Source organism: Polistes canadensis, unplaced genomic scaffold (assembly GCF_001313835.1).
Source record: "Polistes canadensis isolate GaletaPanama2010 unplaced genomic scaffold, ASM131383v1 scaffold_192, whole genome shotgun sequence".
Classification (NCBI taxonomy): domain Eukaryota; kingdom Metazoa; phylum Arthropoda; class Insecta; order Hymenoptera; family Vespidae; genus Polistes; species Polistes canadensis.
In genome coordinates, this window is record NW_014569739.1 from 189,226 (window position 1) to 207,603 (window position 18,378).

Here is an 18,378-nt window from a genome sequence, read left to right on the forward strand (position 1 = left end):
TTATTTTAGAGTCTAGCATTACATTACTTCTTTATAATCTTAATTAGAAGAACATTTGTCTCTGAAACATTTAATTATCTAATATAATAATCGTAAAGCATATATATATATATATATATATGTATGTATATACATATATATATATTTATTTACGTAATATATATATATGTATATGTATTACGTAAAATTTTTATATCAGGAGCATTAGTTCTATACATGTACATTGATTTCATTGGCTGGTTGAAATATCTAAACAAATTTTAGATTAGTAGATGCACTCTTTTAATGTTCTTATATTAAATTTTATCATGACATCTGCTTGGTGTTAGTAATTTTATATATATATATGTATATACTATTACACTTAAGAGATTACTAACTTACTATTACTAAAAAGTGTCTCTTAATCATGATATGGGCCACATATGAGAACGTAGGCAGATATTATGAAATATTGATAATGCTAAAAACTGTTTATATATGCATTTTACAATTGACATAAAAGGAGAAACTTGATTTTATAAATTATAAAGGATCTTTAAATCTTTTTCTGCTTTTAGTAATTTGAGTTATCGAACTACTATCGGGGTCAGATATAAGAAATTTGATTCTTAAATCTACATAATACCAAAGAGAGATAGGGATAGAGAGAAAGAGAGATAGGGAGAGAGAGAGAGAGAGAGAGAGAGAGAGAGAGAGAGAGAGAGAGAGAGAGAGAGAGAGAGAGAGAGAGAGAAAGAGAGAGAGAGAAAATATAGAAAAAAAGGAAAAAAAGAAAAAAAAAATAATAAAATAAAATAAAATAAAAAAGAAAGAAAATCAACTTCGATCATTACAATAATTACTAAAGCAGATGTACGGTCGACAGTTGAAAAAATATGTTTTATCACGACACTTATGATACTTGTTTAATCGCATTTAAATAATTTTGCGAATTAAACAAATGTTCATTGGAATGCGTGCAAGTTTATACACTTTTTACATGAATAATTTGTACAATTTTTTTTTTTCATACATTTATCTAATTTCTGCATCATTTACATATGACTCCGACAATAGAACCACCCTCATCCTTCAGAATAAGCAATTTCCAATTAAATTCTCGTGTAATAAATAATTAATTGATTAATTAATAAAAATCAAAATATCTTTTACAACGTCTACGTAGATATTTAGATTAATGAATAACAATAATAGTATGTTGTTTAATGTACATGCAAATCACGCTGCAGAAAAAAAAACAAAAAAATATTAGGCTCGATCAGAAAAATAAGAATTATGTAGAACTACATTATAGATATTGTTAAGCACCTTAACCTGAGAGAAAAAAATATTATATATATGATAATAACTAGAAATCGCTCTTGTCTTCTCATGGTTGAAATATATATGCATAAACCGCTACAATTCGTATTTTTTGTTCACGTTTTTTTTCCTTCTTTTATGAACAAATAAATACATTAAAGAAAAAATTGTATCATCATCTATCGTTTGCTTTTTCTGAATTTTACTTTTACTTTAAGACCATTAATGACTTCTACTTAAGCCAATAATATAGACATCCATACCATATCAATATCCATTGATATTACGATTTAAATATCTGCTGTTAAAAATGTGTTGTTTTGGAAAATATATATATATTTTTGCTTTAAAAACAAAAGTTATTTTTTTTTTCTTTTTTGTAATTATTTTCTATCTTCTTCATCTTTTTTATTATTGACACTTGTAAATAGCAATATGAAAGAATAATTCTTTTTATCTATAAAATAGATATAGAATAAATGTACAATGGACATAAGTAGTATGCGATATATCAATATTATAAATGTGTGCAAAAAGAGAGACAAAGAAAATATCACCAATATTGTAAATGTCTTTTTTAACTCTACGTTATATTATATTACGATTTCTTTGATGAAACTCTGTGTATTTTTTCCTTTTTACTTAGCTTTTAAAAAATTTAGAAGTACAGGGATGAAATGTATTTAAAATTTAATCCTTGTTATACTTACTCTACAACAATTATCATGTGTGTGGTTATGTATGTCCCTAGACATTTCTCCCTTTATGTCTTAGAGCAAATCTAAACGTTTTATGTATGTCTAATATATTCGAATGATAATGCACAAAAATTTGTTAACAAATAAACAGTACAAAAAAATAAACATAATCACAGCTGAGTTGGCAGGCAGGTGAGCAGACGCAGGCATACATTTGAACAGGCTCATTAGATGTAAATGACATTACATCTGTTTTTACATGATTTTCTTACATGATCACTGCTTTTTCAAGTCTGCTAATCTCATTTCATTGACAAATTAAGCCTTAAACGTAGTCATTAGTTCCAGGACTCGTTAATGGTTCCTGAGCCTATTCCAACAACAAAGATTATTATTCAAACATTTAAATGTACTATACCTTTTTCCGCGTATATATATATATATATATATATATATATATCTTTTACATGTATGATTGAATTAGACATCATATAATCTTAATAATAATAAATGAATAATTAAATAAATATATATATATCTACCTCCTCTCCAACTGTAGCAGCAGGAAGGGGAAATCTGTTCTTTTCGAGACTAAACTGATCTTCGGTAGTTTTTCTATATACAGGGTTGTCGAAGTTCATACTTGTAACATTACGATGAAGATAATGCCTATAGCACAATACTGCCACTAATGCAAGTACTAATAGGCCTAATGATACCACGCCTATGACAACACCAGCAACTAGACCAGGGTCTGTTGATTCACTTGTAGAATTATTTTTTCCACTATCCATCGAGGTTATTGGATCTAGGAGTAATATATTCGCAAAATTAAAATATGAAGTACATTAACAAAAAATTGTTTTTATTACAAACAAAAATAAAAAGATATAATTTATATCATTAATAATACGAGAATGTGATATATACTTAACAATGATAATACAATTTAAAAAGCTATTGATGAGCATGCAAGATATACTTACGAACAGTTGTTGAAATGTTCAGCGGTTCAAGCCTTTTAAATAGTTTAGCATTTTCTTGTGTTGTTGGTGCTACAGTAGTAGTTACTGTAATATTCCATATTCATGCAACAGTAATGCAAATGAATATAATAAAACAGATATAAATGAAATAAATAAAAAAACTTGTTTTCAGAAACTTAATAAAATTTCAAATTCATTTCGGTCTCTTATAGTTTTTTTTTTTAAATACTATAGTAAATATATCATTCATAAAATAATATACATAATAATAAATAGCAATAAAACGATTTCTAATGAACTTGCATTATTTGCATTATAGATTTTTACTATCTTCATAATCATGCAATTTTTTTTTTCATTTATCAAAGTAATTGATTCATGCTACTTCATGTAAAACATTCAATACAGATTAACGACTATGGATTAAATGTTTATATCACTTACCATTTTCTACACACATCAATCCATCAGGTAACAGCCTCAGTCCATCCGGACATGCACAACTTAGAAGCGGTGATCTAGAATTAATTTTAGGTGCAGGCAAACACAAATGACTGCAATGACCATTGACAGACTGACATTGATTCATTCCGTCAGGTTGTCTATATGGATGATACACATGTACCACCATTGGTTGCTGAGGCGATTTTACTGATGTAACAGACTCTACATCTTTACCAGTAAATTTGTTAACTTTAAATATCGTTTCTTTATCCCAATCTGTCCAATAAACATAATCTTCAAATGTTGTAATACTGAACGGATGTCTTAACATCGCAGGAGAAAATAAAACTGTTCTTCTTCCTGAACCGTCATAATTACAAGATGCTATAAAGTTAAGTTTAGCATCTACCCAATATACTTTTTTACCAATTAGATCTAGAGTCAATCCATTTGGCCATTTTATATCATGTCCAACAATAATCTGGTAAAATTTCATTAATATATCATGTCATTAATATATCAATCATCAAAACAGAGTACTATTTAAATAGAAATACTTACTGAACGGTGAGAACCATCCATACCAGCTCTTTCTATACGAGCTTCGTCACTCCAATCAGTCCAAAACATCCAACCGTCTAAGGGATTTAAGGCGATAGCTCGCGGTTCTTGTATGTGATCTTTGATGAGAGTTTTTCTCATATTTCCTTCGAAATTAGCTAATTCTATAGTATCTTTTCCAGAATCAGTCCAATATATATGACTATATATCCAATCTACTGCTAATCCATCTGACGTGGTTAAATCATCTTCTATTACAACTGTACGGTCATTTCCTTCATCTATCGGTGCTCTAAAAATCATTTTGAAATTTAATAGATATTCTGTGATGATATGATAAAAAGAGAAAAAAGAAATATTCATAAACTTACTTATAAATTTTTCTTTCTGTAATATCGCTCCAAAATATCATTCCCGTTCGAAAAACAAAGTCCAAAGCTGTTGCCATTTTTGTATTATTGACAATCGCCGTCATTTCTTGACGATCCAAAGCTACTTTTCTAATATCATGTCTTCTAGTAAAAAGAAGACTCGCATGTCCTTCTGCTGCCTTACAACGAGTTAAATTTTTAGGATCTTTCAAGTAACCAAGAGCACAATTACATTTAAATGTTCCTTTTTCGTTTTGACAAAATTGTGAACAACTTCCTGGCTCTAAGCATTCATCGATATCTATAATATAAACATTTTTATTTATTATTATCTTTCTATAAATACGTATTTATTCATTTAATTATTTTTCTTACCATCGCAGGTTCGATTGTCGATCAATTTGTATCCTGGTTTACAATCGCAACGATAGCCAATGGGAAGATCAATACATATTTGTGAACATCCACCATTATCTTTGTCACATTCATCTACACCGCAAAGTTCAACACGTTCATCTTCCCAATTGATACAATCCATTTTCTTATCACACACACTTTTAAGAGGAATACACGAAGCTTCACTGCATTCAAATTGTGTCATTGGATCGCATACAGGAGCTTTTATTGAACAATTCTTTTCATCACTTCCATCTGAACATTCAGCTTTGCCATTGCAGTACAAGTGACCTAAACATATCAAATTGAGTATTATTATTATAAATAAAACATTCAATTTTTTTATTTGTATTTTATACATTACCTGGTATACAGGTACGTCGATCTTCGCATTGGAATTGATCAGCTCTACAAGTGATGTTATGACATCTTAGTGGTGATTCGTCTGCACCGTTTGAACAGTCTTTATCCCCATCGCATACCCATGTTTGATGTATGCAAGTAACACCATCATCACAATCAAATTCTCTCTTATCGCAATGGCTTGCCCTCTGTCCCTGATTTTTTCCCTTGAAAAAATAAATAATTTATTATATTATGTATAAAATATATACCATTATATTTCATTAAAAGAGATTTCAAGTTGTACCTTGCAATCCATCTCATCAGAATGATTAGGACAATCATAATCACCATCGCATCTCCACTTTGCTGTAATACAGTAGTTGTCTGAACAAGCAAAATCTGTTGCAGGATTGCAGGTAGTTGGACTACAGTATTTTTCATCACTGCCATCTCCGCAATCATCATCATGATCACAGACCCAATGGAGTTGAATGCAATGCTTATTTGCACAGGTAAACTCATCCGATCGACAAGTATCATCTGAGATAATAAATTTAGTAAGTATATATACAAACATAAATGAAAGATTAAAAAATATTTTATTAAATTATAAGTACAATATTTTAAATTATTTAATTCATTGACAAATACGTGACAGTAAAAACATAATTGTTCAATATATATTATCAATAACTTAAACTTATTTGATATAACTGACATAACAAACTGAACTTTATCTAAACAAATATTAAATAACAAATTAAAAGAGAAGAAGGAAAGAAATCAGATTGTACAAATATAAATAAAAAGAATGATAAGCAAAAAATGCATATACATATATGTATATCTGAACGATGCGTATAATTTGAAATGAAACGAGAGATCGAATGATGCTGTAAGCAATATAACTTATGCATAACATGTATCAAATATGTGGGTAAGAATTTCTACATAGAGAATTAATATTCGATAATTCTATATACAATATAATCAATCGAATATTCAATATTAATTTAATTATATGATGCAAATCTCTAGCATACGTTATGTATCATTAAATTAAATATAGCATCAAATATCATTACAAAAATATAATAATAAAAAATTCCATGAAAAATAAACTTTCTCAGTTAAAAAAAAAATAAAATAAAATAAAAACATGAATCTTAAATAAATATCTTCACAGTTGAAAAACAAAATAATTTGTTTCTTTCACAGACTATTAGGATAGAAGAAGATATTCGGGAAAACGCGTAGTAAAAATATTAAGGCTGCATGCGGTCGATTATTCGAAAGAATTACCAACGGTAAAATCGAAAAATAAAATAAGAGTCTCCAGAGAATAAAAGGGAAGAAAGAAAGAAAGAAAGAAAAAAAAAAGTACTTACTTCCAACCTCTTGATACATACACGCTTGTTACGCGACTAAAAGGAAAAAAAAAATTAAAAAAAACGAAAAGGGTAGAGAGAGAGACAGAGAAAAAGGGAGGAAGAGAGAGGGAGAGAGAAAGAGAGAAAGAAAAAACGCGTCTTTATGAAACTCGAAAGTATAAAACAGCGCACGATCTTGTTTGCATGTAAATTACACTAAAGGGACCTGTTGAAACGCATCCATGGTACTAAAAAAAAAGTTTAAAAAAAAAAAAAAAAAAAAAAAATTCACTGGTAAAAAAACGCCTTTTATTAACGACCCCGCTTTAATGTCTCTGTGAATATAATATGAATATTAAAAATATAAATATGATAAATCTAAAATGAATATATAAAAAAAAAAAAATTAAAAAAAAAAAAAAAAAAAAAAATAAAAATAACGTTCACTCGCGATATCTACAACAAACGTTAATTATCATGCAACGTGTAACGTGCAACGGTTGCAAAGCTGCCAACCCGAATATATATAAACATGCACATATATAGGACAACTACATGAAACAGAGAGAGATAAATAGAAATAGAAATAGAAATAGAAATAGAAATAGAAATAGAAATAGAAAGGTGCACAGCAAGAGGGATGGAGGATGGGGTGAATCGAGTAGAGAGTGAGAAAGAAACAACAACTAATATAAATATAAAAAGCATGGCCCACGTGCGAATGCTTACTGCATTCAGCTTCGTCCGAACCATCCGAACAGTCTGGATTCTCGTCGCACATCCATGTTAATGCCACGCACTCGCCATTTCCCGAACGACAAGTAAATTGTTCCGCGGTGCAATTCTTCAATCCTGAAAGGTGACAACAATAAATTTCACGAAGTTTACATGTTGCATATTCGGTAACCGTGATTTCAATTGCATACGCATCACCCACGGAACTTAGTTTTTTAGTAACGTCATTTTGCCTCCGCCTTATTTTTCTTATTTAAAAATTTGTCTTCTTCTACCAAAATGGTGCGCTTTCGTCAATTCAAATTTGTCGTTGAGTTTAATCTCTTTTTTCTAATTTGCAGCATCATTTTTTTTTTTTTTTTAATATAATATATTTATACTTATGATTTTCTTTCAGAAATCTTAAATACGCGAGAAATGGTATTTGTACGCTTATAAGATAATAATTATATCTGTCTCTCGTTCTGTTCTTCCCAAGCATTGATTTCTTTCCTCTATTCTCTTCCATGTTTTTCTTCCAGTGCTTTTCTATCCTAAGATAAAATGTTTTTTTAGACGTATAACTTACTATTACAATGTTTTTCATCGGAACTGTCATGACAATCGTTTTGATGATCGCATACCCAACTATTTGGAATGCATTCTCCTGGATTGCATTGGAATTCGTTCTCTCTGCACACCCGTGGCTCTTTTCGTGCGTCACATTCAATTTTATTTAAGTTAATTCATGCGCGTCTTCAATGACTTTCTTTTGAAAGTCAAATACGATATTAGCAATGTCAATGTGAAAACGTAATAAATGAAATGTATATGTATCAGAATAAAGAGATAATCTACATGATAATACTTTTAAGATATTAATCATACTTACGCCAATATTCATTTCATACTAATTGATTATCTTTGTGTGTTGGTGATGATTTTAAGATAACAAATTTGATTCAAAAATTGTATAAGAATTATAATATAACGATTTGATAAAATATTTTACCCGATTTCTCTGTGCTCCCGTAATATTCACACGTGCATCGAAATACGCATTAACCTTTGATAGTTCGCATTAGAATAGTAAATATATGTTCGGATATATTTCCATTGTTTTGAATTTCATTTGGATAAGCACACGAACGTTAGCAAAAAACGATGCGACACACTCAAATATTATATTACGTTGCCTGTTAGTTTACTATGCTGACGAAATATTAAATTAACCGTTCGAGAAACAGGATCTCCATTATGTTATATCAACGCGACAATAATACCACTTCTAAAATTGCTTGAACTGATTTTAAGTGTAATCTCTTTGAGGGAATTAGAATTTTTATGAAATTATATTTATTTCACTTATTTTTTTCAAGAATTTTTAAAAATCAATATTATATAAATATTTTCAAGCAGTTTCTTTTCAATATTTTTTAAATAATTATTTTTAATCAGAAAAAAATTTAGTTTCGAAAATTCTGCATATAATATTTCATTATAAATATATAAGACTATCGGAATATAATGATAAAAATAATAACTTAAAAATAATTAAATACATTGAAAAAGATTTGTGATTATATCTAGTAACTTTTCAACGACAGTATACATAGTATATACGTAAGTATGTATGCTACTTCACCTGCGTAAAACCGGTCGTTAAAGTTGCACTTTCACATACCGCAGTCACCGTCGCAAGAAATTCGTGAAACGTGTGCTACTCCGAATGACGACGTTTTCAAATTTCTTGATCGATCTTCTTCTTTTTTTTTTTTAAGGAGAGGGGACACCGTAAACTTACGGGAGCAAAGAGAACAAGGGAGGGGGGATAGAGAGAGAGATAACAAAAAAAGAAATAAAAATGGAAAAACGAATTTTATTCCCGAGAATACGAAGAGTACGATCAAATTCGAATTGGTGGTGCTCCCGATAGAATAACCGATACAATTACCATAAAATACGAGAGGATTTTCGTGTCCTGTTTAAACTGAATGTAATGCTATCCCAATAAAACAACATCCTTTTCAAATTTCGACATTTACCTCTCTTTCCCTTTTTTTCTCTCTCTCTCATTCTTTATGGATAATCACGTTATTTACACAAATTGTCCAATTTTAATCGATTTATTTTGTATCGGAATTTTGAATAAAATAATTCCAAAAGAAAAACCTAATTTAACAAAAATAACTAATATAACAATAAAAAAAATAATTAAAAATAAAGCTAGCGGTTTGCGTATGGCTATTGTATATTTTTACATTTTAAATTACCATTGAAATTTAAATACATTTCGATATTCGCATGAATACTTATCATCATTGTTGTAATACATTAATGCTATTAATTCGTTTCAAAGAAGATATACAATACTTAAGTATGCATATGAGCTTTTTGTACTTTGAACCGTTCATTACATGTAAGTTAGTATAATATATACATGTATTAAAAAACAATTCAAATAAAAGAGAGAGAAAGAGAGAGAGAGAGAGAGGGAGAGAAAATAATTACGTAACAAAATTCTTCGCGAAATAAAAATAAAATCGTATGATTCTACTATTATCAATTAAAAAACTAAAGATAATATGAAGGAGTATAATATGATTGAAAAAAGAATAAAAACTCACTGCAAACATTAGGATCTTCATCGGATTCATCATCACAATCCTTTTCCCCGTCGCAATGCCATAACCCAGGTATGCATCTGCCACTGTTACATTTGAAGTCGTTTTCGCTGCAATTATCTGTACCTGAAAATTGGTGGCTGTTACGATGATCTACCTCGATAGTAGAAACGAAGATCGCAATGAACGATAGCAGCCAGAGTAGCCTTGTGCATGTAGAACCAGTCGAATCGTGGAAGAAGAAGCATGAGCTCTTGAAGGGCTCCATTATTGATAAAAGTTTATTTTTCTCTTGCCGCACGTATGTCTATATATGCACGTATGCGTATTTATTTCTATTTCTATTCGTTTAAGCGTTCACCGTATTTTGTTCTATAACTATACACACTAGTTTCTATACAAACTGATTCAGCAATTTTTCGTTTTCCCTTCTTTTTTATGTTTAAAATTAAACGGATCGCAACGAGGCCAACGAGCTTATCGTCAAACCAATTTGTTGTTGTATTTTTGGTTTGTTTGTTAAATAATAATATTTTTATCGATAAACCCTTGAAAATTTAAAATAGCACAATTTTTAATCCCAGTTCGTAATTCGATGGTACAGCATCACGATATCCTTATTCCTACCGATGAAAGCTCTTCCGAGTTTCCATCCTCGTTCCGTTCCTACTCATTATCGTCCGCCGACTGAAGCAAGTTTTTTACACGAGTCGAGTTCCTCGAGCACACAGTGAACGAACCAATAGCAGTAACACAGTAAACCGGGCGTTCTCTAAACGATAATCGACTGACTGACTGACTGACTGACTGTTTCTTTAGACGCTCGTCGATCTTTCTTGATCGAACGGTATCCCTTAAGAGAACACGATGATGCAGTGTTCTCTCACGAATGGACCACTTTTGCGTCCCTCTCCTTCCTTTTTCTTGACTTTTGTGCACACCACAAAACGAGGGAACACCAGTCTTCTGATTCGATCCTTTCACGTCTCCCTTTCTTTCTTATTTTATATATTTTTTAAATTATTTATTTATTCCCGATTGAAATTCATACACGTTAGGATCTAATAATCTATCATTGTTATGTAGATTTTTATTATGATTGATAAGAATTTGTGTGTTGTAACAAAAAATCACTACGATTTGAAGGATAAACTTATTTCCTTTTGTTCGCGATTACTACTTCCTTTCAGAAAAAAATATCACCACCAATGTATGAATATTTATAAATATATTTATAAATATGAAATATATGTAAACGCGAAGGATGGAAAAAAAAACACGATAAGAGCACCAAGTATAAGGTAATCCTTTTCGAAGGGGGACGAATCTGAGATCGAAACAGACAATACGATTTGATTCGCTCGCGGTAGAAGTCGCGGATGCTGTAAGCCTGCGCCTGAGGAAAGAGGCCCTATATATGGGCCTTTACACAAACACAACGATAGGTATATTGGGGGGGTTAGTCGCGTGATACGTGTCTGCGCTTATGTGAATAAATGTGTGACCGCGCGCGTGTGTATATATGTGTGCATGTATTTGTATCGACGAAGAAATGCAACACGCTAAAATATTCTATGTTTCTACCCTGCGTATTCAACAAAAATAAATATAAATAAAATAACTCACGTTTTTTTCTTTAATCGTGTAATTAGATAGGTTCCGTTGACATCAGCATTATTTTTCAACATTTACATTGAATGTTAGCAAAATATCAACGATAATTATTTCGATTCTTAAGTTTCAAGAAAAATTGACGAGACAAATAATTTAAATTTTAAACAAATTTATAGGGAGAAATTAGTGATACCTAATTGTGATAAATTTTGTTTGATTGATATAATTTTGTTGTTAACTTTCGAAATAAGGAGAATGTGAAAATCGACGTGAGATTACATCAGCATTAGAAAGACAGCCATAAGATATCTCGAAGCTATGGAGGTAACTATCGATTACTCGTTCATATATACGTATATGACGTATATACTTATGCACAGATTTTGTATAAAATATGATGCACGGTTGGAAAAAAAAAATGTTATATATAAAAAAAAAAGAGTTAGGAGCTATAATTATCTTGTTATATATTAATGATATTTAAAGTAAGTACATAAAGTAAGTTAAAACGGAAGGAAAAAAAAACATTAAATACGTCATTGGGGATATTAGACGATCGATAATAGATCGAGTTGCAAGTTTTTAATCGTTAATAGATAAAAAGCATGAAGTTTACAAGTAGATACTCCAGTTTTCTGGTGCATCGTGGCGCGTCGTAGCAATGGATATTGAGGTTGGATTACCTATTTAGGATGAGAGCCCGGATACGTTCACGTACATTGTGGGGAAAAGTCCCCTAGTGGCGAACACTTAAGGTTTTCAGGAAATTTAATAAAAACATTGTATATAGTATCTATAAAATACGCGCTATTCCACATGAACTAATCCTAATACATTTTTAATTGGAGTCACGTTTTTTTTATACCTTATTTATTTGTAAACTCATTCTAATCGCTTTATCTCGCATATTAATTATTCAACATAGCTATTATTTATTTATCTATCTTTTTCCCTTGTTAAAACTATAATTCTTTTAGAATCTAACGAACAAAGCAAAACCATTAATAAAATAGTAGAGATTCCTACAAAATTTAATTGGATTAATTTTGTTGTTTACATTTTTATTATATAATAGATTTAATTACCTGAAATTTTGATTCCTATTAAAAGTATCATCGTTCAAGATTAATTGGATAAATAAATTACGATCGGAAAGAATTTTCTTTTATTTGTTAAAAATCGATCGAATGTGTCATCTCGATGATGATTTTATTCACAAATGATGATAACAATTGTGTGAAATAAAAATGACAAGGCGATAAATATTGGTGTCAGTCGATAATGATGATTCCTATTTGTAAATCGGCTAAAAAATTCTTAAACTGCGGAGAAATGATAATAATGCGGAAAGACGTTTTAAAGATCAATTGAAGATCATCGATAAATCGTTTATTCTTCAATTTTTCTAAAGAGAATTCTGTTTTACTGCTCTTATCGAATCTCATGTGCGTTTAATTTCAATTGTTATCCGCGTTTGATAAATCATTCCTATGATTTTCTTTATTCTGTCAATTTAAATAATGATAAAAGAATTCAATTTATAGCCGCTCGATTAAGCGAAACACTAATTAAATTTCATTCTACCTTTTGTAGAAAATTTTCTGAGACGTTGAGCGTTAAAACGTCCAATCTAAAGTAATTTATAATTCCGTTAACAGCAAGAGTCTTCCGGACGTAAGTATATACATACATACATAGTATTCCAACATTTATTATCCTTTTTTTCTTTTTCTACTAATCGAATTATAATAAAAGAAACAAATTGATCGATAAAACTTCTCTCATTCGCGCGCGCAATGACATATTTATAAATAATTAATTTATATGATAAGTATACGCGAACAAAGAAACGGACAAGCAGTTTCTCTGCTATATTATTCTATTTCAAAAATACATTATATCAATTATATACTAAAAAAAAAAGAATTTAGAAATTATCTTCGCCATAGAAATTATACGACACATATGAACTAAACACGGTGTAAAAAGACTATCTAATTAATAAAATATATGCATACCCCTATACATGCACTGACATGTATTTTCTTTAAAAAAGTTTATAAGATTTGATAATAATTGATAATATATATGTTTGTTTGTTTGTTTATCAAATTTATGTTTATGAATTTTATTGTTTATTAAGAAAGATTAAGAAAAGAAATATGAATTCGAAAAGTTGTTGAAAGTAATAAAGAAAAGGGAACGAACGAGACGACCGTTCATTCGTTCGTTCGGCAACAGTCCATCAGTTTTAATCAAAGGCGTAATACGGGACGAGATTCTTTAGGAGGCCAGAAACTCGGCATGTTCTTTCCAAGCGTGCCTCCATTAACGAACCACGAACCTTGCGTGTGCAACGTATGCAATTATGTATATATTCCTTTTATAAACTTCTACCTATACCTATTCATGTATATGTGTATGTGTATATAATATGTATATATGAATAAATTCGATTTACATATGAATATGTACGTTAAGTAAATGCATATATGTGTCAAATGCATCTTGAACGCACCTGATACAAATATCCGTGCGTTTCTAGTGCGTTAAATTAATTCGAGTAAGAACAATTTCTTTATTTCTTCGAATTTTTTCAAATAGTTTTTTATGAAAAAAAAAAACAATCTTCGTTAAGTTCGTGAAAGCCAACAGGATTGTTCTACAATTTGTGAATTAGAACAAATCAATTGAGGAGTTCAAAAAATTAAGTTTAGAATGGTTTTAAGTAGACTCAATGGTATACACATAGTTGGTTGGATTAGTCTAAAGTTTTTACATAAGCCAAAAAGTTCTTTGTAGTTTTATAATGACTTACAAAAAAACAAACAAAAAGAAAATATATAATTGGTATAAAAAGCCTTTGGAAAAGGAATAATCGATTTTTAAAGAAATCATTTAAGAACTTTTGACCTATATATATATATCCCGAATAATAATAAAATAATAAAAGGAAAAAGGATTGATCATTCAATTGTTTCACCTTCAATGGTCTTTCGTTCGTTCATGGTAATAGGATTATTCTTGATGAATTGAACAAATACGAAAATGCTATTAATTCACCATTGAAGATGTTTTAATCCTTTTAGTATTCAACCACGCGATGTTATTACATATGTGTATGTAACTGGATTGTATATAACTCGGTATAAGCATAATTATTGTCATCTCCAAGGCAATGCACTTTTAAGAGATTACGTCGCCTTGTCGTTATTAAATGATTTTCTTAAAAGTATAGTAAAATAGCTCGTTGGAATGTATTATATAAAATATATATATATTGTCTATGTTCAGCTAAAATTCTTTAGTTAACATATATGTTAATTTGAGTTATTACAAATTTCTCATGAGAAAAATCAAGTTTGAAAAAAGTATGTTATTTGTTAATGCTTTCTCTATCTGTAACATAATAAGTAATGAACTTATCCCAGGTTGCTTATGAAATTGCAATGTAAGCTACATAAATTATTTTGTGCCAAAAGCGTAGTTAGTTACTTTTGGCTGAACATAGACGATATGACGCAATTGTGCTAAATTTATTATCGTCTACTATAATGCAATGAGACTAATTAAAAAAAAACTTATTTAGTATCTATAATTTGTAGATATTTGAATTTATTAACCGTTTTAACAGCACGCAGCGCGATCGCGCTGTTTGCGTACTGTGGCGAAAATTGTCGTCATATCATAATTTGCTCTCGTAATTACTTTTTACGAATATTTCGCGAACTTTTGAGTGTTTAGTGTAACGCTTCTGATATGATTCCTGATATAACGCTTCATATTTCGACGAAAAAAAATTGCGAACGATTGGCATTACTCGCAGGACAAATGAACAAAGCGCTATCGCGCTGGCATGACAATTTCCGACACGAATTTTTAAAAACCCCTGCCACTAAAACGGTTAATATCGTTTGAGTTTCTGTTGAAAAACTTTAATACGTGCTACAACAGAGAAAGAGAAGTAATAAAAAAAAAGAATAATATAAAATATTATTCAAAGGAAAATTTAATATATATCTCCTGCCTTTATGTTTTCAGGCCATTTTACCACAAAGAAAGGTAGTAGTTTGTATCAATAAAAAGTATAAAAACAGTTCTCTGAATGTTACCGTTCCTTTCTGTTGGATGCTACAGCGAAAATCTTTTTGTTGTCATACAAATATTTTCAACAATTGTAAACAACGCGTCAAAAACTTTGAAGATGTTTTTCTCGTTGCAACAATATAAGTCGTTTACTTTCTTAACACTGGCACTGTAAATACGTTCCCTTATATTATATATTTGAGTATTTATTTTGTAATTTTAATACCAATTCTATTAAGTTTTTCTTTTTATTTATTATTTTTTACTTTAAAGATGACAACGATGATTACGATACAAAAAAATGTATTTATCAATTGTCTCGACAAAATAATTTCAAAAGGGGTGTTCATTTCTCATTTCGTCACATACTTAAGCTAAATGCTATTTGTTAATTAGGTAACAAAATTTGATTAAACGTAGTTACTTGATAGAATGTTTCTCTCTCTCTCTCTCTCTCTCTTTCGTTATAACAAATTTCCCTTCTCTTTAACATCCGTAATATCACGAATTAGCTTGAATTTATTGCGTCCCTAAACACCTACTGTATTCTACTACGTAACATAGAGATTTTGTAAATCGCGAGCTCCATTAGTATTATGAATTCTAAGCGAGTAAATGCCGTCGGAATGTAAATTTTATTTAAACTAACGCTTGTGTTCTATATTAGTGTGCACTTATATTATCTCCTTTTTCGTGGTTTTTTATTCTAAAACATTTTTGATTATTTTTAACTTTTTTGATCATTCATAGAAAAAAAGAAACATTTGACAAAGTTTTTTAAACAAATTTTAAATAATAATAATAATAATAATAATAATAATAATAATAATGATGATGATGATAAACTTAATTAATTTATTTCAGCTTTTTGGATCATCGATAAGAAGAAGCAAATATTTTTTAATAGATATAGAAAGAAAATCTAAATGATAATGAAACAAATAAAAGTGTAGAGATAAACAAAAAAAAAAAGAGAAAGAGAAAAAGATCCATCTCCGAGAAAAAAGTTATATATTCGCATAGATTATATTTCAAACGTATAACAATAATTTTACGAGTGCATGCACACAGATTAAACGAATACTCATTTGTTCACTTCAAAATTGGGCATAATACTGAGCATTATATTTTAATTTCATTCTCATTTTAATTTGATTTATATGTTCTTTCATTTTATTTTATTCTAGTTTCTTTTTTTTCATTTTATTTTATTTATCTTTGTTATTTTTTTTCCCCTTATTTTCTTTCAACTGAAATATACACGTCGACGATTTTTGTCACAGGAGAACAAACGTGACAAAAAGAGTAGGTTATTCTCGAGAATGGATAAATTTACTGTTACGTTTCAAATATAAAATTTCGCTACCGTATGTATGTACGTCCTTTTTTCCTTTTCTTTTAATAATTCTATACGTGACTGTGTGTGAGTTTATATGTAAGAATTGAGTATATGTGTGTTTGATTTTTATTGTTCTCGGAAAACATCATTTATGTTCTTTGATAGTTGGAACAGATGAAATTTGTGGATAGAATCTTTGTGAAATATTTTTTATAAGAATTATATACAATTTTTGTATCTTCCTCTTCTAATTTAATGAATTCCACTGAATATGTTTCATTCCATGTATTTATAAAGAAAAGAAAGTAAAATTCTATTGTTAATGAATTTTTTTAAATATTACGTGAGATAAAGAAAAGCTTATTTTTCAATATTACAAATTACTTAAAATAATATCATAATTATTGTTTCATAAATAACAAAGTTCGTTGAAAAAAGTTTAGCAAAAAATGATATAAAAAGAAAAATATTTAACATTAAAATATATCTCACAGATATATGTGTAATGTAAAAGAATTCGTATTTTATAATAAAAAACACGTCGACTACTTTTCTAACATTACGCAAAGTTATTTGCTAGAGGTAAAAGTGGTCCAGTAATACTTTTAACATACATAGTTGTACTATGTAAGTATAGGTGTATTAAAAGATGGCGGTAGGCGGTGGTAGGTTGAATCGTGATGCGCAGTAACATGCTGACGAAACCCGGCTCTTCTTTTATTTAAGACTTTGCGCCTACGTGAGGAGCATAGTATTAAAATGTATCGTAGGCGTGCATTTGACGAACCGGAAGCCTTTAAAAATGTCGGAAGGAGAACGGAAGGAGAATCGGTAACACTTTTGATTCCGTTTCGGTAATATAACACGTTTATAAACGTTAGAAACTGATCCTTTTTTCCTTTATCGAAACTTATAGAAAGAAGAGCAGCTGTGTTCACCCAGTACGAGAGTGCAGCTGTTCGAATTATCGCGCTGAGTTCGGGGAACGCGAACCTTTTTGTTTTTTCGATGAGCTTGACCTGGTCTCTCAGGACGAAAACATTTCGAACGAGTCTTTTCTTTTCTTATTGTCTTTTTTTTAATTTAATAATCGTCGTTCGATATATATAGTCGTTCAACAGTCGTTGAGAGAACAAATGGATAACACAACGTTTATTAGATAGATTAAAATTATAAATAATAATAATAATAATAATAAAAATAGCATATATATATATATATAGAGAGAGAACAGGGATTATTAGATTTGATATTTTGATATATAGTCAAAGAAACAAAAAAAAAAAAGAAAAGAAAATAATTGACTCGCTCAAATTACCGCGTCGAGTTCACAGAACGTTTCTTGTTTTTCAATAAGGTTGACCTGGTCTCGGAAAATTAAATAACTCTAAATGAGATTTTACTTGATTTTTATAATTTTTTTCTATCTAATAAGCGTCGTTGTCGAATAGATGGATAGTAACGTTTACCGGAGAAATTAAAATTATAAATATTATATATTAACGTCAAAATAAAAATGGGATAA

At 29.5% G+C, this 18,378-nt stretch overlaps 1 protein-coding gene across 6 annotated transcripts in view; it reads right to left on the reverse strand.

Moving 5' to 3' along the window:
* The window catches only part of LOC106789587 (very low-density lipoprotein receptor-like), a 31,015-nt gene that overhangs the window by 1,213 nt on the left and 11,424 nt on the right, over positions 1–18,378 (reverse strand). For 2 of the 6 annotated variants that reach the window (XM_014753930.1, XM_014753929.1), the window contains 11 exons: positions 9,818–9,940; positions 7,206–7,328; positions 5,411–5,646; positions 5,126–5,330; positions 4,741–5,052; positions 4,366–4,666; positions 3,995–4,286; positions 3,434–3,914; positions 2,990–3,073; positions 2,546–2,811; positions 1,013–2,373 (listed from right to left, as the gene is read on the reverse strand). In XM_014753930.1, coding sequence (XP_014609416.1) covers positions 2,329–2,373; positions 2,546–2,811; positions 2,990–3,073; positions 3,434–3,914; positions 3,995–4,286; positions 4,366–4,666; positions 4,741–5,052; positions 5,126–5,330; positions 5,411–5,646; positions 7,206–7,328; positions 9,818–9,940 — 2,468 coding nt within the window. In that variant the 3' untranslated portion in view covers positions 1,013–2,328. Of the gene's footprint in view, positions 1–1,012; positions 2,374–2,545; positions 2,812–2,989; positions 3,074–3,433; positions 3,915–3,994; positions 4,287–4,365; positions 4,667–4,740; positions 5,053–5,125; positions 5,331–5,410; positions 5,647–7,205; positions 7,329–7,779; positions 7,900–9,817; positions 9,941–18,378 lie in introns of those variants that run through there. The other 4 variants (XR_001382005.1, XM_014753931.1, XM_014753932.1 and 1 more) reach the window with 4 other exon arrangements.